The 26214-nt window shown below is 34.6% G+C and overlaps 1 protein-coding gene across 8 annotated transcripts in view; it reads left to right on the plus strand.

Annotated features, from left to right (window-relative positions):
• Positions 1-25948, plus strand: part of COL11A1 (collagen type XI alpha 1 chain) — a 142868-nt gene extending 116920 nt beyond the window's left edge. For all 8 annotated transcript variants that reach the window (XM_068691307.1, XM_068691305.1, XM_068691309.1 and 5 more), the window contains 18 exons: positions 2170-2223; positions 2722-2829; positions 3019-3072; positions 3368-3421; positions 4654-4707; positions 11754-11807; positions 12222-12329; positions 12415-12468; positions 16679-16732; positions 17669-17776; positions 18328-18381; positions 18471-18506; positions 18614-18667; positions 19405-19654; positions 21777-21889; positions 22698-22766; positions 23443-23676; positions 24206-25948. In XM_068691307.1, the coding sequence (XP_068547408.1) occupies positions 2170-2223; positions 2722-2829; positions 3019-3072; positions 3368-3421; positions 4654-4707; positions 11754-11807; positions 12222-12329; positions 12415-12468; positions 16679-16732; positions 17669-17776; positions 18328-18381; positions 18471-18506; positions 18614-18667; positions 19405-19654; positions 21777-21889; positions 22698-22766; positions 23443-23676; positions 24206-24352 (1659 nt within the window). In that variant the 3' untranslated portion in view covers positions 24353-25948. The remainder of the gene's footprint in view (positions 1-2169; positions 2224-2721; positions 2830-3018; positions 3073-3367; positions 3422-4653; positions 4708-11753; positions 11808-12221; positions 12330-12414; positions 12469-16678; positions 16733-17668; positions 17777-18327; positions 18382-18470; positions 18507-18613; positions 18668-19404; positions 19655-21776; positions 21890-22697; positions 22767-23442; positions 23677-24205) is intronic.
• The last annotated feature ends 266 nt before the right edge of the window (positions 25949-26214 follow it).

Consider the following 26214-nt stretch of genomic DNA (forward strand, 5'->3'; position numbering starts at 1 on the left):
CTCCTCTTCCCACATATTTTTTTCCCCCAATGTATTATTATTATTGTTGTTGTTATTATTTATTATGTCGGCATACTTTGGCCTGTGCCCCCCCTCAGGAGATATACTGTAGATAATATAATGCAGTGCTGATTGGAAAAATATTTTGGCATCCTTCCTGTCATTGTTGAGGAGTAGCAGAAGATCTTTTATCATTAATACAAAGACCCCTTCTGTCAAATTATAAACACTTTTTGACACATTTAGTGCCATGTATTTTTAGCTATCTTGTTTGTTCACCTGCTGTACACACGAAGGTTTAAATGTTCAAAGAAATCTGAAGCACAAACATGCATGTAGCCTTGCATTATTAATGCCTGTATCCTCCATGGAGCAGTCTAGAAGTTTTGAGACTTACACTCAACCAGAACCACTTAAAACCAGCTTCCGCCCAGCAATTATTCTCTTTGTCATGCTTATAATTAAGAAAAAGGGGAAAAACAGAATGTACCAGCACACACTGATCTCTAATTTGATATCAAAGGCCTAACATAAAGATATTCTAAATATCCAGTAAATTGCTCAAAACTTTGCAAAGCTGGGCCTTGGATGTTTACATCAGTTGAAAGCAAAACTACTGTTCAGAAAATAATAAGGAAATGAAGATTATGAATTTTCTTACAAAGGATACTCAGTGCTTATTGACCTGAAGTATCCATCCACCAGACATATTTTAAAATATGCTTTATCATATAAACAATTTTAAGTACTAAGAGGGATCATTCATTAAGATCACTGTAAAATTAAGTGTGTCTAATTAACCACAGTTTCTAAAGGCAACTTTACCCTTTAGAAGTGTCCTTTCTAAAGGGTATGTTAATATTGCCCCTAAAATTCTGATAATCTATTAATTACCTTATTCTGGAATTCACCTGGGTAGTCATATCTTATTTCATCTATCTAACTTAATATTTACATTTGGCCAAGTTTTGGTCCTAGTGAGGTCATCACGTTGACGTTAGCTTCTATAAGAAAAAAAAAATGGTATCTACAGTATGAGGTTTGTTTAAATTTCATGTTTTATGATTTATACTTTTCCATTGCATAGAAATGAGAAAGATGCACACTGCATTAATTGAACTGTCACAGGGGCATGCAGATCATACAGGATATGAAGGATACACAAGTTTAATGAGAAAATGAGGGGAAAAATCCCCTATTAACAACCACAAATTGAAAAAAATCCTCTGGAATAAAAATCTATTTGTTACCACAGCACTCCATGACAATTGGAAAGCAAGTTCTGTTATCCTTTCACAGATTTGTGTATCTGTGACACTACTAGCTAAACATTCTACTAACAGAGTAGTTTATATAAAGGTTTATTTATCAGTCCACTGAGCTAGAAAATAATCAGTCATAACTAAATTTGAAAATGAACAATGACAAAGAATCTTTTATATGTATAATACTATGTATTGGCTCAAAAAAAAAAAAAAAAAAAAAAAAAGACGGAATTAACTTTAATGTTCAATTAATAGTGTATAATCTTTGACTTGTATGGATTGGTGTTCTCATATGGTGTTTTCAAAGCCATCTGGTTTACTAAACAATTTCCATCACTAGCAATTACATAGCATATGCTTTTATGGCCTGTGGTAAAAGTTTTACTAACGATTATGCTATTACTTTATCCTAATAGATTTTCTTTATGTAATTATTTATTTTAACAGTAGCTTCAGCAATAATGTCTCTACTCAATTGAAATTAATCTCCAAATAGTATTTTCTTATTTGTAGGGACTTACTTCCAGGCAAAAATATATCTTAAAGGGAAAATATACATATATACATAGTCAATATACTTCTTTGGCTTTTTTGTGACTAGAAAAGAAGAAGACAAACAGGAAATTTGTAATGTATGGGATAATAAAAGGGAAGAACTTCCAAAGCCCACAGGGAAAGTTTGTCTTCCTGTCTCACTAAAAGCTTAGTTTGACAGATTCTTTCAAAAATTTCAGATTCCAGTTCTGCAAAAACACATGTAACAACTGCCTTTAGGTAGTCTCAATAAAAGACAGTTCCTATAAGCTGTTAACATGAATAAGCATGCAACGGTATGTAGTAACAGAATAAATTCATAGAAATATTCTACCTGATGACTCATTAATTTATCTTTACACATGTACAGGGTGAACCTGGAGAAGCTGGTAACCCTGGACCTCCTGGAGAATCTGGAACATCCGTGAGTACTTTGATTTTGTCTTACTAACCTGTATCATGGTTAACAAAGGTATCTGGTAGTGCTTGCTTTAGAAAGCATTTAATCAGATTAATTGTGTATGTTGTCTTTAAATTTTCAGTGAAGAACTTGAAATGCAGTTTGTATCCTTATAATTATAGCCACATCTTGTACTAACAATTAGACAATAAAGCTGTGAAGATTTCATAAAAGAGTACCTATTTGTTCTTCCCAAAGTATTAACTTTTATATACGTATTTATCTCTCTGGAAACAGTTCACTGATGCAGAATAGGTTCAGACTCGCATCTGGGTGCAGATGTTGGCAGTCAGACCTGAGATACACAGGTTTTCCAATCTGAGGCTGAGGGCCTGATTTCCCATTCACATGCAAACCATTTATTGAATAACATTGTCCAGATCTGAAAAACAGTTTTGCCACTAATGTGTTTTTAGGCATTCAATTCCTAGACAATATTTTTTGTGTTCACGATTTCTACAGGGTCCGAAAGGTGAAAGGGGAGAAAAAGGTGAGGCTGGTCCACCCGGAGCAGCCGGACCACCAGGTGCTAAAGGACCTCCAGGTGATGATGGCCCTAAGGGTAACCCAGTAAGTAAGCTTAATAATTTTAACAGAAAGCATTGTGAAGCACTGCTGAAGTTCTGCTAAATACAGAGCTACAAATTCTACATTTGAATTAACTTCATTATATTCTTCACAAAACATTTCTATTGACTGCTGTCTGCTTCTCAATGGATGACATATTCCTGTGTGTTTTTTTTTTCCTGACTTATTTAGGGTCCGGTTGGTTTTCCTGGAGATCCTGGTCCCCCTGGGGAACCTGGTCCAGCTGTAAGTATATTTTAAGAACAGTTTTAGGTCCTGGTCTTAGTTTTCACTGAATTCTAGTTACTCTCACCTCTTCTCTGTTTGAGAATGAGGTCTTTCTTGTCAGAGCAGTTGTTCTGGCTGTTCATATATTTCTTAAATCTAACAAAAGGTTTGGAAATCTTTAAAAAGTTTTGAAAATGACTGTCCTTAGAAAAATTCCTTATAGAAAAACTGTATTCTTATCTTGATATATGAAAGTAAATTACTTATTTTGTCTGAATTTTGTCTTTTGTTTATTTTCACATGATTTCTGTAGGGTCAAGATGGTGTTGGTGGAGAGAAGGGTGAAGATGGTGATCCTGGTCAACCTGTGAGTTGTTTCATTCATTTTGTTTTGGCTGCATGTTCTCTCCTACGCTAAGAAAGTACTTTTTGCTGAATCAGTGGTTTCTATAAATTCATGCTCTTAAAAAATATTTTCTAAATGGATTCCTTTTTTTGTATTGTACTGAAAAAATATCTCATTCTTTCCTTGTAGAGATAGAAGTATCTATATAATACACACAATCAAAAGCAAGAGGTCAATTTCTTTTAGAAGTAGAAACAAACGATGTGTTAAGAATTTGTGCTGGAGCTGCTGAGAAGCACTAAAAATAGAGCAACTCTGAGCATAAGAAAGTAATGCTGCAGCAAAATAGTCTTCATTAGCCCACTTGTTGAAATGAAGCAAAATCTAGGAATTTCTGCTGTATTTCATGTTAAATCTATCTGAGTAATACCCATATTAATCATAAAAGCTCTTACCTTTCTGGAGATTTCTATGTTAAAACATTATGAATTTCATTTTCTGTTGCAAAAAGCTAGGGTTTCCATTTTGGAAAGTCTCTTAACAGCTCTGGAATTTCTAGTTATCAGGGAAATACAGTACAATACAGTACAGCTTGAAAGAAAAATGTTAGTACATTGGACATATGGTTGCAACTAAGTTATAAACTGGGGTTTAACCTGCAAACTTCAGGATGAGCATCTGTATGTCTTACTCAAGAATAAGTACTTTTAGAGTGTTGTGTTCATGAAGAAAAAAAAACTGTTCAGCAACCCCAAAATATTTAAAAGATTATTACAGGTTAACCTAAATGAAGTAGGCAAATGGCTTATCAGTGCACAAAAGATTTTCAATAGAAGACCACATAGGGGCATTTATTTTACAGATGTTAGTGAAAACTGTAGCAAAAGTAGCAACTTGAGCACCTGAAAACACAAGAAACACTTCTTAATAGAGGTAGGCAGTAGTCTAAGATCATATGCTACTTCTGTGCAGCCACTTTCTGGGCTGAAATGATTTGTTTTAAGCAGGAAAAGAAAAGAGTGGTTGCATTTTGTACACTAACAAAACCTTTTGAAATCTCCAAAAACTACCCTAAGAAAGAATTTGCTGATTAAGCAAGTATCATTTCTGTATGTATATTTATGGACTACATAAACTTCAACAGACTTTCTGTCTATTGAAGGGGATCAACATATTGCAGACATATGTTGAATTTAAGAAGGACTATAACTTTTATCTTTCGTTACCACTAAGCCTACCACTTTCCACTGCAGGGTCCACCAGGTCCTTCAGGTGAAGCTGGCCCACCTGGTCCACCTGGAAAGAGGGTAAGTCATTTCTCATTGTCTCTTGTACATTTCCCTTTCTGAGACATGTTCTAGAGTACTGCAGCTACTTGTTTACTTGTAATATTAAGTAAATTTAAGGTGGTCTAGAAGCATTGTCAGAAGTAAATTTACATTTAGAGCTGCATTTAGATCATGACAAATCATAAGAGGTATATATCCATCAGCACAAATGCCCTTATTTGCCAACATCAAGCAGAACAAAAACACATGGGGAAGTGTCTATACTTGTCTATAACAACGTTTTTTCTTCTCACCCAAGTGAATTCAGTGTCTGCAAGGGTAAGAAACTAGCATTTTTCCTGGTTTGCTAATAGGAGTGTGACAATGAGAGTAATCACAGAATCTCTAGGTTGGAAGAGACCTCAAGATCATCGAGTCCAACCTCTAACCTAACACTAACAGTACCCACTAAACCATATCCCTAAGTTCTACATCTAAACGTCTTTTGAAGACTTCCAGGGATGGGGACTCCACCACCTCCCTGGGCAGCCCGTTCCAGTGCCTAACAATCCTTTCAGTAAAGAAATTCTTCCTAACATCTAACCTAAAACTCCCCTGGCGTAACTTTAGCCCATTCCCCCTCGTCCTGTCACCAGGCACATGGGAGAACAGGCCAACCCCCACCTCGCTACAGCCTCCTTTAATGAACTTATACAGAGCAATAAGGTCACCCCTGAGCCTCCTCTTCTCTAGGCTGAACAGGCCCAGCTCCTTCAGCCGCTCCTCATAGGACTTTAATATTAGACATCATCTTTAGACATATGACTGCAGGCAGAGAACAGAAAGAAAGTGCCTGTTTTGGTGTCTTTCACTTATGAAATAAAATAATTTGAACACAACTTCTGCACAAATCTATGTCATCCCCTCCACATACAAATTTAACAAGCAGACATTTCTATAGCTTATAAAGCTATTTCATTATTTCTAAAATCTTTGAAGCTTCACAGGCTTTACAAATACAGTTAATCAAAAACACTAAATAATGTTATACTTACAGAACTGTAGTAGATGTATCAACCTTTAGATCTCTCTCAGGCAGCAATTAGATGCAGTTTTTACACTTTAAAAAAAGATAGGGGGAGCATCATTAAATGTAAGCTGAGAGCTATTTAACAAAATGTGTTAAATTGCTCTATTTAATGGGCTTGAGTGAACTGACATGCCTAATTAGTTTTATCTATTTTACACAATAATCTATTTGCTCCACAAGCTTGCAAAACATTTAAAATATTATAAATTATTTTGGTAGCATTAACAACCTTATCACTAGAACTGCTAATATTCAGTTGAGCCATAATTCAATTAGTATGTTTGTTCTACATCAGATTAGAACTTCCTACTTTATTATAAGGAAGGCAGTAGATCATTCCTAGTAGATAGGATATATTGCTATTTCTAGCTAGGTAAAAAACACTTCAGAAATGCAAATGCATCTGTCACCTGGGCTTTGACACAATTCCAATTTATGAATACTGTGCAGAAAAAAAGGAAAAATGTACGGTAAGATACCTACTATAGTGGTAGGTGTTCCTGCCCATGGTAGGGGGGTTGGAATTATATGATCTTTGAGGTCTCTCCAACCCAAACTGTTCTATGATTCCATCTAAATATTTCCAAGTAATCTCACTCCTGTATTCTGAAGAAAATTCTGAAGTTTTTAGAATCAGATTCTACATTACTTGACTACCCGAACATTTCAAGCTTGTAGAAAGTCTGTATGTTATTGATGTCATATTAGAGATAAACAGTGAATAACTGAAGGCTTCATACTTTGCTAGCAGAATGAACAGTAAAAAATGTTCTTCATTATTTTTCATCAGTAGTGTAATAAATGGCTAAGTCCCAAATAGGATTGCAATCAAAGTTTACAATTTATTAGATGAATAGAGGTAAGCAAACAGTGCTGGGTGCACCGGGAGTCTCTGCTCCACCAAGACACACACAAGTTACATCAGGCAGCTGGTTTTTATGCTCCTAGGCTACTACATATTCATTATTACTTCTAGAAAAGGCAGGGTTATTATAATTAGTTCCCAGAATCCGAACCCTCCTACTGGTGCATGCGTATAAGTCTCTGGTGGTCCCTCTGGAGGGTCTCTCGTGCTGAAGGCTCGTAGTCTTCCTCCCAGGCTTTTTTTCTTGTCCTTCTCCTTTGTCCATCTTGGCCAGATGTCAGAAACTTGTGCAGCGTCCCCTGCAAGCTTTGTCTTTTAGTCATCCTTCAGCTTTCCCCTTCACCTTAATCTCTTGGCCAGATATCATGTTCCATGCAATAGTCATAATAGTTAGCAGTTATTCTGAAACCCCTTTGTTCTCTTATTGACACAAATTGCTGGACTATTCCTTTGCAAGATACAAGAACTATATACATTAACCACTCTGTTTTGCTTAGACTTGTGGTTATACAAGGGTATGTAAGACAGAAGGTCACATCCAGCATACTTTGTGGCCCTAGCATTGTTCCATATTGACACAAATCAGATGAACACATTTCACAACAGCATGGTAGAATCAGTTTCAAAAAAAACCTCAGGAAGTGTCTTTTCATCCAGATTTGAAGGACACACCATTTCAATGAAGGTGCTATGACCAAATCAGATAAATACATGTTCAGAAGGTTTTATACATCTAACTAGTTATGGTGCAAGTAACCATAGTAATTGTGCATGCAAATCTACCATGGATTTGTGCACATACTGTTTAGAAAATTAGACCATAAATCCATCAAGGGAAACATTCAATCAAATCGATTTTATCATTAACAACCAAAAGGCCATATTCTCCAGTTCAACAGAAGAGAGGATCAATGCAACAAAATAGTGACAGATTTTAAAATACATTTTAATTTGATCAGACTTTCAGGAACTACTTTAGTATTGACTAAACTCTGATTTTGAATTCAGCGATAAAACTCCCATTAACTGTAATGATAGGAGAATTCCAAAATAGTAATTCTTTTAAGGAGCATCTTGTCAATGAAACAAAAGGCTTTACTCAATATTTTGAATGCACAAGAAAAAAAATATAGCTACATATATACACACCTCGCTTTAACTGGATAGTCAAGACAGGTTTTCTTCTATGTAGGTTCTATCTTGGTTTATAACTTCTAAGAAGAGATAGTTCTAACAATGAGAGTTCAGGAGTAAATGTTGGAAGTATTTGGAGAAAGTGTATATTCTTTGGTTTAAAAATGTTGTCTTGTATTAGATAACCTCAAAGGATATAGTTCTAAAATAAAAGGGATGTACTCAGAAACATTTACTGATCTTTCTTAGTTAAAAATAGTCAGCTACTGGAATACTGATTGCAGAATGTGAATGAAAGTAGTGTTGAAGTAAAAGCATGCCATAATTATTATTGAAGTCAGACACACCATCAAATCTCTTAAGTTCTCCACTGATGGAAGTCAGCCTAGATTCTCTAGAAAACTCGAGGCATTTGCATATATGCATATTACCTTCCAAGCTGAACAGACAAGTAGTCTATTATAGGTTTGGTACTAGGAACCCCTTTTCCAACTGTTTTCCGATTATGTGTGTTAAGCATTTGTAGTATTGCTGTCTGAATTTCTCTGTCTGCCAAAAAAAGAAGACTGAAACTTGCCCCACAGAAGGATGGGGTAATTCTGAAAGTGTTGTTAAGTGCTCTGAAGACAAAAACTGCATTAAAGTTAACTGTGTTCCTGGAGCAATCTGAGTCAGCCAAGGAATTCACAAATTGCAGTAAGAGTTCTCTGCTGTATTCTTGTTGCTGATAACAGCATCAGCATTGGCCAACAGCACAATGTATGAAGACTGAATTTCTGGAGAGGTAGAATGTTTTTCAGTTTCTGCTTTCAATGTGGGAGATAAGTGAGTTGTCATCTCTGAAAAGTGGAATATCTGAAAAGGCTTCCATAGGTCAGTATTTCCTGATCCAATGTCTGCTTGTCTAGAAATGTAGACACAAAACCTAAATCACTCTACAGTTAACATGATGCTGTTATTTTTTTTCTGGAACTTAATTCTTTGCACCTACTCTTCGCACTTTTTTTGTTTTGCTGTAGAGTACTGGGTAACATAGTATGGGTAGCATAGTTTGAATGCTTTGATTTCTATCTGACAAATGACAAAAACAGCATGAGGAAAAGGCACCATAAAACAATATTCATTTTCTTATCCATTCTTACAACAAATAACATACCCAGTTGATAAAAGTCAACACAGGAAGGCTTTGCTTACGTTTCTCTCAGCCTTTCGGTGTGCTAGGCCATTCAGCTGTGTAATTAGCTGCTTGGCCATTTTATTAGACTCAATTATATGTCTAGATCACATACACCTAAGGTTCATATATTACTCTAAGAAGTTAGAATTTAAAGAATTTCAAGTCTTAGATACATCGTTATTCTAATGTGGAGTGTGTACTGCCTGCTTTCAATAAACGAACAGATGTCAATACTGCACCATAACCAACTTCTAAAATTGGAGAACTAGAAACTTATTTGGTTAGTTCCCTTTATGTACTATGTTGAAGAATTTAGAAAAAAAAATAAGCATTTCTATGAAGTTCTGCATCTATTTGTTCTATAATATCATGCTCTCTCAGCAGAATGCACACACCACTTAAAAATTAAGCCATTTTTGTGATTGAAAATACATAAAATACCTAAAAATATGGCAGACTAGGTTGCTATCTTAACAGACTGATGAAATGTGATCGTGTTTTTCTGTGTTGGAAATCATGGTTTTGGTTAGAGGACAGATAGCTATAAAAAAAAAAAAAAAAAAAAAAAAAAAAAAAAAACAGTTGAAATTATTTTAATGAAAATCATAGATATGGAAGAACAGACAGAAATGTCCAGTAGGTTCAAGTAACAAAAATTGTGAACAGGTTTGTTTTTATATAAATTCTTTTGTCTTATCAGTTCTGTATAAGGCAATACATCCAAACTAAAGTGTAACAATCACTATGGTAGCTGGGTGGTGAGGTTGGGGAGCCATGCATTAATGTAAATTATTGCTATCGAGATCTTTTGTCACCTTAAATTTACCAGACACTCCAACAACTCAAGCGTAGGAAGGTAAATTAAATAACAATTAGCAGTTTTTCAATGTATAAGCACCATCTGTGCCATGCCAGCAATCACAGCCTGTTAGAAAGTGCAGTTCATTTAGCTGCTTTGCGCTTGGTGCAGCACTGGCACTGTTTGATAATGAATGTACCCTCTTTGTTTAGCAATCATGATTCATTGTATTCACAATTTAGTGATCACAGTGTTTTGATCTCTGTTAATTCAAGTTGCAGCTGCGTTTCTAGATTATGTAGAGACATTTCTTAAGTACAAACTATCACACTTTTTTTTAGTTTCTTAGGCAAGATAGGTTATAACTGATACGTGAACTTGAGTTAAAGGAATTTCCTAGAAGTAAAGACAACGGTCATGTAAATTAATTCATGTAAGAAAGATACACTCTACTTCTAAAATATTCCTGTGTGTTTTTTTTTATAACCTGATAATCGTTTTTCAAATTATCACGGCAAATTGTGATCCACCCAACCTATCACAACCTACACATCAAAGACTTATTGTAACAATATTGATGCAAATTTTTCTTCTGGAATAATGTATGTAAAAAGAAGAAATATGTGTAGAAAGAAAAACTGGTGGAGTTGTTCAAGATATGTGGAAATAATAGTGGGCAGTGATTTATAACAGGTTATAAAAGCTTTGGTCTAAATTGAGCCAAAAATAAATAAATAAATAAATAAATAAATAAATAAATAAATAAATAAAGCTATTAGATCAAACTGAGATCCAAAGCCTTGAGTTCACTTTTTTTTTTTTTTTTTTTGTCTATTATGAAATTAAAAGGACTAAGTAAATGGAAATAGCTGGCTTTCCTTTTTTTCTGTTGCTTAGCTTAGAACATTTTTTTAATATTTCTACATTACAAACTGTTGAATTAATGAATAGATTATTCTTAGAGGGTTAGTTTATAAATTCAGAAAATCACCTTGTGTTTGATTATGGTCCCTTTTCTATCCCTTTGCTTTAAGCTGTTCATTGGATGGCAAGAAATAACTATTTGTAGTAAAAACATTTCCCAGGCTAAAAATTAACTTTGTAGGAAAATATTTGGTCCATAACCTTGAGTGCATCTTTCTAAACTAAGTATATGTAAGAGAGCCATTTTAAGAACAGTACATTAGATTCTAGATACTGCCTCTTTTCGTAATTGAGGCTATGAGTATTAATTCCCCAACCTGAAAATTAAACTGTGATGTTCTGGCAGAAAAAAAAAAATGCTTTTTTATTTTTCATTGAAACCTTAAGAAAATTAAAGATGGGTGACATCAGCAATAGGTAGACACAGTGCTGCTGGACTACTGTCCAGCAACTCCTGTCTTATGGCCTTCACCTGAAACTTATATGTAACCCATTATTACATCCTCCTTCAGTACCAAGTTCTACTTTCTTAGTAAAATAGAGCTTTTGTAGAGCAATAGCAGGAAACCTACTACCAGGAACTGCTTGTTTGCTGTGTATTTTATTCATTCCTTACAACCACTAGTCATGTGATTTATTTTTTTCTCTTTCACATTTACTGGATAATATTGAGGCATGTATCAACTTTTGGCTCTCCAAACACATTTAAAAGGCGTATAACTGACTTTGAGAATAAAGAAGTATGTGCCATTCTGGGCATTGTATAATGCAAGATTTTTGAAATCAGTGGATAGATTACAGTGAATAGATATAATACAATGCAAAGCAAATTTGAAACTGTCATTGTATATGTATAAGAAGCATTGTTCTTATACTTTTACTTTTATAGCCTGTTTTGATTTTTTTCCGAGATATTTCTTTGTTTTTAACCTTATCCTGTCAGAGATATTAGGTGATACATATTCTTTTAGAAAGAAATATAATTTTGTGGGTATTTTTTAGCATTTATTACTCATTAATACAGTGGAAATGGCCCTTTTTCACTGTAGAAATGTCTTAGAAAACAGATTATGAGCTCAGTCTTTATCTTTCACAGGGACCTCCTGGAGCAACTGGCGCTGAAGGCAGACAAGGTGAAAAAGGTGCAAAGGTAACACATACATTTTATTTTTTTAGTAGGAGCATGAAAATATAAATTATATATAAATGAAAAGTAAGTTGCTTATCATTCACTGAGTGTGAAACTTATTGAAGTAATAATATGTAAACTGTAAAATCCAAATTAGGATCCAGAATTAGTAGCAGTACATAACAGAGCCCATGGTGGACTCTGACCAGTACAGGCCCAACTTAGCTCACCCCTGTGGAAAAGGATAAGCATGCTTTGCTGAAACCCCCCTGCTTATATGAAGCTATCATAATTTCATTCAGAAAAATGTTCTGGAACACTGTTTTGGAATATCTTTTGAAAAATGGATTGAGGAAACTTTGTTCTCACTTTGCAGCTACTGTGCCAATCTTAGTCCAATTTTCCTTTCTGACCTCTTGCTTATGTTCTTTCTAGGGTGAACCTGGTGCAGAAGGGGCTCCTGGAAAAACGGGTCCAGTTGGTCCTCAGGGACCTGCAGGAAAACCTGGCCCGGAAGGTCTTCGAGGTATTCCTGGCCCTGTGGTGAGTAAACTGAACATATAATAATATTTTAAATGTTGTATTTCTCGTATATTCTCCAGTAACACAAATATTATGTTCTCTCTAGGGAGAGCAAGGTCTACCTGGAGCACCAGGTCAGGATGGCCCTCCTGGGCCTCTGGTGAGTACCTTTCCATTCAGTATCAGAACAGAAAAGGAAACTTTTAAAGGACATCATTAAGATGTCTGTGTATATTACAGAAAAAAATAATTTATAAGTCAGTTCTTAGCACAAAGTTTCTATTCTTCTGTCGTGTTAGAAACTGATGCATATGACTTCCTTCATTCTAGTGCTCTACTTCAGTAGGTAGCTATATTGATTTATACCAGCTAAAGAGTGAAATAAGGCAGTGTAAAACCAAATTCCTGAAATCCCCGCAGTAGAATTCAGAATAAAACCAGTGAAGCTTACTATCAAAAAAATCTACTTTAGTGTCCACATCAGCAAAGCTTAATATATTAAATCATTTTGTTTCCTTAACAGTGATAAATTCTATACATCCATTGATTTTAACGACTGCCAGTGTATGAAAGCATTATTCCTAGGGAAAAGATTAGATCATATCTATTCTTTAGAGAAAGAAAAAGATTAATTCTGAAGTAAGGCCAAAAAGATACTTCTACCTAAGAAGAAAACATGCTAGTTTTATAAAAATGAACAGCAGCATCCAGTCTGTTTTTCATTGTGGCAGACCCAGGAAATGAGCAAAGCATTTAAAAGAGTCTGAATGAACCAAGCTCCCGGTTTCTAGAGCATTGGCTAGAGCTGGATACCCCATTTCTCTTGGATTCAACCCCCTTTGCTTACAGCAATGCCAGTAGAATGACATACACTTTGTTGGCCATTCTCGTTTTCTTTATGCTCTCAAGCATTTATATTAATGCTCTTTATATTAACATTGTTTTATAATGTAGCAGAAGGTACTGAGTGGTGCAACTGTGAGACTCATAAAATATCGTTGCTGATACATAAGCAGTATAGATCAAATAGGAAGATATCAGACAAAATAGTTATCTGCATTGGCTGTTCCTATGAACAAAATAATGCAACTCCAATTTTAACCATGCTGTTAGATAAAATCAAAGTCACCTTTCATGAGGAATTTTTCTGTTATTTCAGCTAGAATTGAGTTTATATGATTTCTGGTTAATGAATTTGATAGCAACCTGTTAGTCCTAAAAAGCATATTGAGATGTTTTTAGAGAACTGTTTATACTGTAAGGCAAGTTACTGGTAGCTTTGTAAATTACTTCTACACACTGACCTAATTGCTATAAAACTTGGACAAAATACCTTCTTGTTAGGTTGCCTTGAACATTGTATGGCAAACTAGCCAAGTATATTTTGCTATGTGTTATTAATATGATTAAAGCAAGGAAAGCTTTTAGATGACATAACATACTATAAAATTATATCATTATTTCTATTTACACTTGCTATTTTAGTACATTTTTCTACAAAACTAAAAAAAAAAAAAAAGCACTGTGAGCACAAATTACAAAATATTGATGATATTCAAAAAATATTTTGAATTACAAAATATTGATATCATTATGTGTAGAAATTCAGATCCAAACTATATGGCCAGCATTTTATTTCTTCACAGGTCAAACAAAGGTGATCCAATTTAGTGAAAAGTTCTTATCTCTCTTTCTCTCCAAATTCACTGAAGTAGAATTTACCTATATTATCACAGTTGAATGACACGCAGGGAATAAGTAACTTCAAAACAAAACATAAACTGTTAAAGTTAGGTGGAAAAAAAAATAAAGTTACGCTCTGAAGACATCTTACAGTCTGCAAGCAGTGCTATCACATTAAATTTTACTAAATTTTAGTAAAATATACTCGTTGTTATTTTGAAGATTAACTATGCTAACATGGATAATAAGATTACCTTAGGATACTAGGTGTTAACGGCCTATCCTCTATTTCAGATATGATATGATTCTTAAAGGCAAAAGGAAAGGTTGTGTGTATGAAATGTGAAGGAAATCCCATGTTTCTTTTCCTGTATGGCCTTAAGAGGATACAGGTCTTTGGGTAGCAGTAACACTGAAAGTTTTTGCTCTTATGCCATATACACAAACTGAAAATCTTTCCAGAGAGCATTCCCCAGTAAGAAGCTAGAGTCCAATAAAACATTATTCGGCAGTAAGAAACATTCATTTCTCACGTCAGTCACCAGAAGCCTCCAAATACATCATCAAAATCAAAATCTCCCTTTTAACATTCAATTCAAATATGAAGCTGAGCGTATTATCTATCCCAAATGCACTGGCTTCTTGTCAGCTCAGCAAGAACTTTTTTAGATGTACTGCTGCAACTTAAACTTTTTTTTTTTTTAAGTAAGTAAAATTTATAACATAAATGTTGTTGAGATGAGGTCTCCTTCCTTCCGTTCCCTTCCTCCCCATCAGTTTGCTATCAGGAGAAGAGCATGAGAGTAGATTTACAGTAGAGCACAATACACTGCAGGTGAGAATGCCTGATTCTGTATTCCAGAGGCTTTAAAATTTCACCTTTTATTCATGAATTATGTATTTGTCTGGGCTTTTGCATCTAATGATATTCTGAAGTAGAGATGGAAAGGATACACACTGAATAATATTTTGTACATGAAGTGTTATGGCACTTTTGAGTTTGTGCCAGGTTGAAAAGGTCACTTATTACTGCTATCCATATCATAACTTCACAGATGTCCACTGCCAGCAGGAGACTAATAGTGATGAGATACTGACTTAGTTTAGCAGCTCAGCTCCTAATGCATACATGTTCAGTGTGAGATTAATAGCCTCTGAGAAATGAATATCTTTTTGGTACTTGCATATACGTTGCATAGCCTGAATTTTTCACCTCATTCTGTTCAAATTATAGAAAGCTATCATTGCTATTCATATGAACCTCAGAAAATATCTTGGAATGGTGTCTGTATAGCAGTAATTCAAGAATATTCAAAATTCAATATTATTGTATCATTTATAAGATCTATAAATATATATATATATAAGTACATGCTTATGACACACTGTCTATCAAATTCTCTTATAATTTTATGTCATCAGTTTTAATTTTTTTCTAGGTATCTTCTAACTTCCAAGGGGTCTAACTTTTTAAAAATTAGAAAATGGTTGTAGCAAAATAGGGCATAATGTTTCTCTTATATTCCGCCACATAAAAAGTTTTTAGAATATTGAATTAAAATTCCTAAACAGTGTCAAGGAATTAAAAATCTAATATGGTCATAGGTTGGATTGCTATTAGAGACAGGAAAATATTAAGGCCCCTTAAGTTAGCTGAGGCTAAAACTTCAGAAATACTGATTGCAATTCTGAACATCATATTCAAAACATTAATTCAAACTAATGACTGGTAGAAATTCTGAACTTCTGAAAGCCTACTGAAATACTGCTCTGTGAATATTTTATTCATTTCTATCCTTTCAGGATACCCTACAAGTGCATACTATGTAGCTGAATATTCTCATATGATTGGGGAAATAGATGAACTCTACTTAAGCATGTGTTTTAGAAGAGTTTGTAGTCTACAGATCCATTATCATTGATTAATTTAAGTATGTTGATAGTTCCACAGCATGTCTACCTTCTCAGGACCAGTTAAGTCAAAGCCCTTGTAAATCTGAAAGAAATAAAACCACCAATGTCAACTGGATTACTCTCACTTTTAATCTTTTTTTTTTTTCCTGTTAATCAGACTCTCAGCCTCTTAAGGTATGATTCCATACCTTAAGTATGGAATCAAACTATGAAGTAGCTCTCCAACAAAAAATAAATATTGAGGAGCAGTTACTATAAACAATCTGATTTTTATTCTGCAATAATATTTTTGAGCTGTAGTAAAAAACTGGTAGAAAACAAGGGATATTTTATACTGTCTTATGATTTAAAGGGCTAAAATAAGAAACTGGAGAAGATACATAGTACTGTCTGGATAGGTACATCAACTAAGGTGGAAGTAAAAATAAAGCATATCATGTAAACACAAGCAAAATTAAGCTAATCAACAAAAATTCAGTTGAAATGTTTGAATATCATATAGCTTAATGGATGCTTTCAGTGCAGTTTAAAAATTTAATTGACCTTTTCCTTCTTTATAGATTTCTAATTATAGAGAAATTTAAATGCTACAGCAGCATCTTTATGCCTTTTTAAACATACACATCAATATTATCTTGAGCCCTAAATCACAGCCATCAACCACTGAATGCCTCCACAGTTTGAATTACTCTGCCTTTAAAATATTTCAAGAAAACATGATTTGTGCAGTATGTAAAAACTTACTTTTACATTTCTTCCCTTGTTTTATTTAGGGTCCACCTGGCTTACCTGGCCTGAAAGGAGATCCAGGTTCCAAAGGAGAGAAGGTATATGAGAATGTCTATATTTTTATTCATTGTTTGTACCTTTGTTATTTTGGCCCAGTCTAAAGGACTGTATAAAATTAGCAGAAAGAAATGCTGTGGTGTTTTGTTTGTTTGTTTGTTGTTTTACTTGTTGTTGTTTTGTATCAGAAAGCAAGACAACCTTAGCTATCTATCAATCAGCTTTCCATAGCTTTCGTGGTAATTGTGAAGTTTTCAGTAACATCTGATATCCTGGAGATATGTAGAAAGAAAAACATTACTGTCTGTATGGTAATCTAATGACCATACAAATTTTTTTCCTTTCAATGAAAACTCCAAAAACTGATGTAAAGAGAACCTTTGGTTTCACAATAAATAAATAAATAAACGGAAATTATTCGAGATTTTAATTTTATAACAACAAAATGCAAATATTTTTCAGCTATATTTTCTTTTTGAAATAATGGATCCAGAGATCTGGAATACCATTTTCTAATAGAGTCCCAACAATTTATTGATTGCTTGTTCATCAGGGAAGAACCGTATAGAGAAAAGGATATGAATATATCTTGTGAATTACGATTTTTGTTTATATGGTTAGGTCAGCTGTTTATACAGCTCTATTACCTGTGGAATCCAATGTGCAACTCTGTAATATGCTTATAATTATCAAAACATAAAAGGTGGTATGTAATCTGTATCTATAGGTATTATTATTTCTGCATCAGTTTCAGAAAGGACTATGGTGCACTTTGATCTCTTTCACTGAATAAGCATTCACAGCTTGCAAATAATCTTAAAAAGCCCACTAACATTTAATATGCTCACAGAGTAATTTTTTCAAGTTAATTGATAACTAGCAACTGTGATGTCATTTGAAAGCTTTAATTTGTGTGTTTGCAAAGCACATCTACTTCATATATATTGAGTTCTCACTCTTTCTTCTATCTTGTTTAGGGACATCCTGGTTTGATTGGCCTGATTGGACCTCCAGGAGAACAGGGTGAAAAGGGTGATAGGGGTCTTCCTGGCCCACAGGGGTCTCCTGGAGCCAAGGGTGACGCAGTAAGTAAAACATGTGCTTTCATTCAAGTTATATGCATGTCTTTTTTGAAAGAGACATATAAAGTTACTATAAACACTTAACACCAGAGTTTCCTCCTAGAGGTTAAAGCTTTCCTAAACGTTGGACAAACACAGTGAAGCTATACAACTTAAAACCAGGTCATATAGCATTTCAGGAGGAGGAAACACACCTAAGTTAGGGATGAGATAACACTAACAGCACCAGTCTTGTTATGTACTACCCAGAATAGCCTCTCTTCTCCTAGTTATAAAGTCATGTTTTAAGCCTCTATGTAAAAATTGAGGCTTCAAAGCCGATCTGAACATGAACAGAGTTGTGACTATAAATGTTGGAGCATGAGAACAAATATATGCAACTCAAACTGTTAGATCATGTTTCAAAGACTATTTTGAACACTATTGAATAGCCTAAATTAAAACTCACCAGGGCTGGACACTTACTAGGACTACCTTTTTGATACATATGCATTTCTGAATCCAGTCTACTATGTAAAATGTATTTCTGGACTTATTCTCTTATTCTTTCTTAGGGAATTTCTGGTCCTGCTGGTCCACTTGGACCCCCTGGTCCTCCTGGTTTACCTGTAAGTTACTTCATCCAGTCCTCCTGTTCAAAACACTCACATGTTGTGTGGAAGATACTCCAACTATGTGCCTATGTTCTTCCCCATAGGGTCCTCAAGGTCCAAAAGGTTCCAAAGGATCCAGTGTGAGTAATTCTCCTCCATATTTTCTGTCTTTGTACTTAATTTCCATGTGTTATTTTTTAACATTATGTAATATGGTTAATATTACATTTCTTTCATTCCTTTATAGGGCCCTGCTGGTCAAAAGGGTGACAGTGGTTTACCTGGTCCACCTGGTCCTCCAGTAAGAACTCTTACTTGACATAAAAGCACATTGTACTGACATGACCTGTTTTGACAGGGTTTGAAAACAACACTTGTGAACTTGCAGATAAGGAACATATTAACGATTGTTTGAAAATAAATTTGTCAGGAAACAGAAATCCACCACACATATAAATACATTGTCTGCTCTGAAAAAAATCCATTAGAAATAATAAAAAATGCAATGATGATTTAATGTATCATATGGAAGCACAGAAAACAGAATGATTTCAGTTTCCTGCTGTTAATACTCTCCTGTTTCTACTACTTCTTCTCCATAGCATAAAAATCTAAAATGAAAACAGTCAAAATCTGAATGAATTGTTTCAATTTTCTGAAATGAAGTACTGCTTTATAGACCCCAAGTGGAATTTTAAAATTTTATCATAGGGAACACCCACAGTTTTGTTTGCTATAGGCTATGCCTCTGCTTCAGGTAATTGCTGGGGATGAAAAGGCAATCACAAATGAGTTCTTCACTTGCATGAGGGCAACATACTCTTCCCCAAACAGCAATGGAGTGGGATGAGTTTAGAGCAAAACAATGTTTTGGTCTGCCACAATCTGTTTTGGCATAAATATGAATGAAATAAGTAAAATAAATAAATTGTAGAAGCTCTATTCAAAGCATCTTCATGTCATGTTCTTTCGTCTTCCTCTGTGTATTTACACATCTGGAAAACCAACAGAAACAGTAAACATATGTTTTCCATTCAGGGTCCTCCAGGTGAGGTAATCCAGCCACTGCCAATCCAGTCACCTAAAAAGACTAGAAGATCTCCTGATTATATGGTGTCTGATGCTGGTGATAACATTCTGGATTATTCCGATGGTATGGAAGAGATATTTGGTTCATTGAATTCACTGAAACAAGACATTGAACATATGAAGTATCCAATGGGCACTCAGAACAACCCAGCCCGAACTTGCAAAGACCTGCAACTCTGCCACCCAGACTTCCCAGACGGTATGTTAATATTGCATGATGAAGGTAAACAAGGCTGAAGTTATGATCTGCTACAATACTTTGGCAGAATTATTAATTATTGATAGATGGTTAATATAGTTGCTCAATAAATACAGTGTCACTAAATCCATTTTTGCAGGTATAAAAGGGTTCTATTTATAAAATGTGAGTATAGATATGTTCTGTTGGTAACAGCCGTTATTCTTTAAATACAAAACCAGAAAAAAAAAAAAAAAAGAAAAAAAAAAGATTGTTCAGGAAGGTAGGCCTTGCATTTCCAGAATTATCCAAATGGGAGAGGAATAAAAGATTGATGCCATTTAGATCAATGAAAGTAAAATCACAAATGTCAGCATACTGACATACTGCATAGCTTCTAGTTTTTAAAAGAAATGACAATTATTTTAGCAACTGCTTAGTATAATATAGGAAGCAGCACAGGTATTATACGTGATTTATTATTGAATATGACTCTCAAAAAGTTACTATTCTTTTATCCTTAGAAACAATAATTCAGTCCAGAATGGCCTCTGTTTGTTCTGTGTCATTCAGCAAATGGACATTCAAGTTTCTCAAGTACTGTTTAATGCTACTAAGCACTAGCATAATAAAATGCAGAATAGTGTGAATTCACTGTGCTCTGAAGGACTATTTTCATTTAATTATATTCTGTTTTCTTTTTTTCGTAACTGAATTTACCCCCTTTGGAAAGGTTTTCAATGAAAGCCAACCTTCACACAATTTTCAAGCTTTCATACTTTTTTTCTATTGCAATGGATATTTTTTACCAGTTCAGAGCAATATTTTTCTGTTTTTAAATGGGAGAAAAAATAGATTTTGACAGCTTAATAATACTCTGTTGTTTTCACTCTAGATAGATAAAAACAGATGGTTGCCTTGAGGAGTAGTTAAGCAGTGTGCGCTATATAAAAAGGACATATTTTACAATTCAATACCTCTGTAATAATGAATGGTTTTTATAAAACATGTTTGTCTTCTTCATTTAACAGTATTTTCTTATTGTTTGGAGCCTTCTTCAAATCAAAGGAATCTTATTCTGGTTAAAATAAAAGTAAATGCAGTCATTAAAATACAAAATTCTGCATGGGCAAGACTTGCATGTAGGAAAGACTGTTTTCAATAAATACAGCCTGAATAAATAGAATTTTAAAAATATGATAAATGATTTTTCTATGCTCTGTATTCAGAATACAGAACCAGTAAAAGGATTTGTCATGCCTCTTCAAAACCTCTACTATTTGCCTGAAAGTCGATTAGAACATTAGTGTCAGAAAATCTTTGCTTTCCTGCTGTGAAACTATCTGGAGATAAGGATCCACATCACAGAAATCATCGTTATAATTAGAATAGTGGATTTTAAAATGTGCTGATTTTAAATGGACCTCAGATTGACTGCACCTCTCTTTCATCCCCAGCCTTTACTTGCCCTAGCATTCTAGGGCCGGAATCCTCAATCATGCCAATCTGTTGTGGTTTAACCCTTGTAAGCAGCTATGAACCACACAGCAGATTGCTCACTGCCCCCTTCCACCTGGCTAGATGAGAATTGAAAGGGCAAAAATTAGAAAACCTGTGGCTTGAGACAAAAACAGTTAATAAGAGAGAAGCAGAGAGAGAGAAGGAAAGGGAAAAGAAGGAAGGGAACAGAAGGAATGAAAGGGAAGGAAGGAAACAAAAGGAGTTAGATAAAAGTAGACTTTGATCCTGGTGTTATGTTCCATAAACAGCAGCAGCAACAAACCACAAATGTAGGAGGTTCCATCAAAGAATCATGAAGCACTTCTTTCCTGTGATGATGACTGACCAGTACTGAAGGTGACTTGCTCAGGAAGATTGTGGAGTGTCCCTCCTTAGAGATATTAAAAAGCCACCTGGATGCGTTCCTGGGCAGCCTGCTTGAACAGGGGTTTGGATCAGATGACCTCCAAAGGTCCCTTCAAACTTCAACCATTCTGTGATTCTTTGAAAAGAACAGGTTGCTTTCACATCATTCAGATAACTTCACCATATTCTCTGGAGGGCTATTAGGTAGTAAAATCTGACTACAATCTTCCAAATACCATTTTTATGATCAAAGGCAAATCTTCTCTTTATGTTTTAGGGGAATACTGGATTGATCCTAACCAGGGCTGTTCTGGAGACTCCTTCAAAGTGTACTGCAATTTCACAGCAGGTGGGGAAACTTGCATCTACCCAGATAAGAAATCTGAAGGAGTAAGTACCAATCTGTGTTTTCAGTTGGCTGTTGACATATCCTACTATACTATTGCAATGTTGAACTAAACAGGATAATTACATTGTCACATTTTCATATAACTGTCTTTCTGATTACATTTAAATTTGCATAAATTTGAATGAAGCAGTAAAATGGTACACTGAGTTGACAAACAGCATTTCTACTCTTTTGCTTAAATAGAGCTTTTGTGCACCTGTTTGCTAACCTTCCACTGCATTACATAATGTAGCCTAGCTGGGTGACAGGTTGAAATGCATAATCTAGAGTTTGTCACATAAAAGTTAAACTCTTACTATGTTTCTTTTGTGAGTTCATTTATATCTATTCATTTATAAGTATATGTAGAACACTGTATATAAACAGTGTCCTCTGTCATTGGTATAAATTACCCCTGAGTGGTATATGGTATAGAGGAAGGCTTTCTAAAAGCTTATCCAAATGAGATAGATCTATCAGAATCAACACCAGTGAAAACTCTAATGTAGACACTCTTCACAGGAACAATTTACACTAACAATTTACCTGAATCTTATCAGATGACAACAGTGTCTCCTTTAAACAGAATTCTCCCTCTTTATAAGCTATCACCTTGGATTCCATTTAAAGTCACTAATCTGAAGGCATTCTATACCAGAAAAACATCCTATTTTAGTGTTTTTACAGAGGCTGAGAACTCAGAAAGAACCATTCTTTACTATCTTATGTGAAATTTGTCCCAGGTAATTTAAAAACTTATCTGTTAACATATGTTCTAAATATCTATATTTCCACTGTTTTACCACACAGGTTAGAATTTCATCATGGCCAAAGGAGAATCCAGGATCTTGGTTTAGTGAATTTAAGCGGGGCAAACTTGTAAGTGGCCATTACAGCATCCAGTTTTTCACAAATCAAGTATCAAAAATCCTTCAAAATCAATGGCAGGATCAAATATAAACAATAAGAAACTTAATACTTCTCAGCTCCAGCTCTTTTGCCCTAGATATTGTAGCAGTTACATGGCCTCTTGCCACTGGACAGCAGGCACCTGCCATATCTTGTCCCACTGTGCAGCAAACGCACAACAATTCTGGTACTCACCCACCCAGCTGACAGTGTGATCTGGCTTCTGGCAGACCACACATTACCACTGAACCTAAGTAAAGCAGCTGCAGCACAAATCCCGTGCTTCAGTCTAAATAACTGGAAATATACTGGATATGCAAAAATGAGCCTGCAGGCTGACATAACTTTATAATTAACTAAAAACAGATTCCCAAAGAGATTCTGCTGTTTTTCACTATATAGGGGTAATTCTCTGTCTTGCCCATTAGAACAAAGCTCAAATATATAGTTTTTCATCCTAAATATATTGCTATGACATGAACTACAGAGTCATAGCTTCATTGAACTTAAAAACCCCATAAAATGATATGTGTAGGTTTATTTTTTATTAAGGACAGTTATGTGGTTCTTCTGTCAAAAATAATTTTGTTTTGCATTTTAACAAAGGGAACAAATAAATGTTCATGTGAATTCTTCTATTTTCCAGCTTTCCTATTTGGATGTTGAAGGCAATTCCATTAATATGGTCCAAATGACATTCCTTAAACTACTGAGTGCCTCTGCCAGACAAAATTTCACTTACAATTGTCATCAGTCCGTAGCTTGGCATGATGCATCTTCTGACAGCTATGACAAAGCACTAAGGTTCTTAGGATCAAATGATGAAGAGATGTCTTACGACAACAATCCGTACATCAAAGCGCTTCATGATGGCTGTGCAGTAAGTAGACGTTCAGAATATTCTTTACAAAACCAACCTTTTGATTAAAATAGAAATCAAACATTCATTTATTTTACAGCTTTCCCCTGACAAAAAGCTTTCTAAAGGCTTTATTTTTAATAGACTACCTTTTAGTAGTTTTTAATTGCAGTTCACTTATTCAATTTTTATATATGAACAAAAGTCATTATTATTTTTATAAGCCAAGCAACAGAAATGGAACAAACCTGGCATGAATACAGGCTGTCAGCACCAATGTGCTGAAACTAGACTATTTGCTAGTATGACCACAATATTAAAAGCAAACAAGCATAACAAGAGGAGGCAGTCCATGAGGAAAATATATTTACGTTATAAATAAAATCCTATGAAAATATAAACTTTACAGTTTGTATCATCTGATGCATGAAAGGTAATCATTTATTAATTCCACACTACAGAGGTACAGTGTGGAGAGCTACAGCATGTTTACTCCTCTGATATATAACCATTTGCTTTTTTTTTTTTTTGCTTTTTTTTTTTTAAACAGTCAAGAAAGGGCTATGGAAAGACCGTGATTGAAATCAACACACCCAAAATAGACCAAGTGCCTATAGTTGATGTGATGATCAATGACTTTGGTGATCAGAACCAAAAGTTTGGATTTGAGGTCGGTCCTGTCTGCTTCCTTGGTTAAACTTAAGACAAAGATCAAATCAACAAAAATGTTGCACTTTGGTGCTACCAACCCACTTCCTGCCACATGCAAGTTTTGAATAAGGATGGCATAGAAAATGTCTTGCTGTGTATGTGTGTCTCATCTAGAAAGTTATTGTTGCCCTCGTAGGGCCAGAATCACATGACTTAAACTAACTTTGCAAGAATGCTGTGGCACAGACAGACAACATAGAGCTCACTTTATCAACACCACCCTTTGAATTCTTTTGGTGCTGTAAAAAAAAAAAAAAAAAAAGACATGGTGCTCCTTCAATTACAACAGAGGTGTTATGAAAGTGTTTAATAAATTGTAATTATTCTATGTACAGTACTATACTGTTATTTCTCTGTCCACTTCCAAAACTTGCATGTGTCTCTGAATTGCATCTGGCTCTTATTTTATAATTACAAAACTACATTGTCAATACCGTGTATGTATTCTGAAAAAATAAAGATGTAATTGCCAGTGAAGCCAATTCCATTTTTGATTAATAATAAAATCCCTTTGTATATATTTTTGTTGAAGAGCTTTGTTATTTGAAGTCGCCAAAAAAACTTAAGGTGGCAAAACTGGAAGATCTTGAGCAGCACACTCAAATCCCTTTTCTGCTGATATTACTCCATGATGATGAATTTCAATAATGAAAGCACTCTCAAAGGTGCTGTGTTCCATGGTGCTATACCTCAGACGTTTTTTTCTTTTCTAATTCCAGAATTTCATAAGAATCCTGTATATACCTAAAATAAACAAGTTTATATTTTTGGGTAGGGGAAACAAGTAAGAAAAAAAAATAAACAAAAAACTTCTGTTAAAATCTGTATGAATTAGATCATTCATATAGCTTTCTTTTTTTTTTTTCTTAATGTTTCTCATCTGATTTTGTTTCCATTGTGCTTATTTGGTCTGCATAAGTATTAAAACTGGATTCAAAACAGTTATTTATGGATTTCTTGCAGTGTTTACTTAGATTTTTATGTAAGCAATAATGGATGTTTGCTTCTTGAACTGGATACTAGAAGTTCCACAGAATGGTCCTATACAATATTTGCCTGTCCCATTAATATGAATTATTTTTTCCTGTTATTTCAACTGAGGACCAGGGATGCAATATGTCTAGGTCATGTGATTCTACATAGTTGCTAAGCAACACATAGGGGACTGCTTCCTACAAAGCTGTCTTTGACCCGAACTGCTACCATTAGCTCTTAAATCTCACCCAAAAAGTTGGTTTGGCCTTCCCTCTGAATATTTTATTCAGGTAGCTGTAAGTAGAAATTACATTTTAACTTTGCAACACAAATCCTTTTGTAATTATTTTTCATAATATATGTAAGACTTGAAAATAAATGTTTGTTTCTATTTCTTATAAATTGTTAAATTAAATAGTACTAGCTTCTGCTGGCTCATTTCCAACTGGTTCTTTCTCATGCACGTTTATACATGTAAAAGTGAGATTTCAAAGGTCAACTTCTTGCTGTTCATATTTTCTTTTATTTTTGAACCAAAGTTTGTAACTGTCACCTCAAAGAGGAAAATACAAATTTTATTAATAAAATCAAGTCTTGTCTACCTGGATTGGTCATTCTATTTCTTTTCATTGTCCAGACCTCACCCACTCTCGTTACTGTAACTTCACTCTGCTTCCAGACCATCCAGCCTCAAAAAAACAATCTTACTGCATATCCTGCCAGGTACCGAGCAATAGTGCTAGGACAAGAAATGTTACCAGAGGAGATACTGATCCTGCTATTTATTGGCAGTACACAGCAGGGGCTGATCTATCTAACTTCACATTTACTTAATGCTGACAGCTGCAGCTACAAATCCATGCAGTACTATCA

The sequence above is a fragment of the Anas acuta genome, chromosome 8 (genome assembly GCF_963932015.1).
Source record: "Anas acuta chromosome 8, bAnaAcu1.1, whole genome shotgun sequence".
NCBI classification, from domain to species: Eukaryota; Metazoa; Chordata; class Aves; order Anseriformes; family Anatidae; genus Anas; species Anas acuta.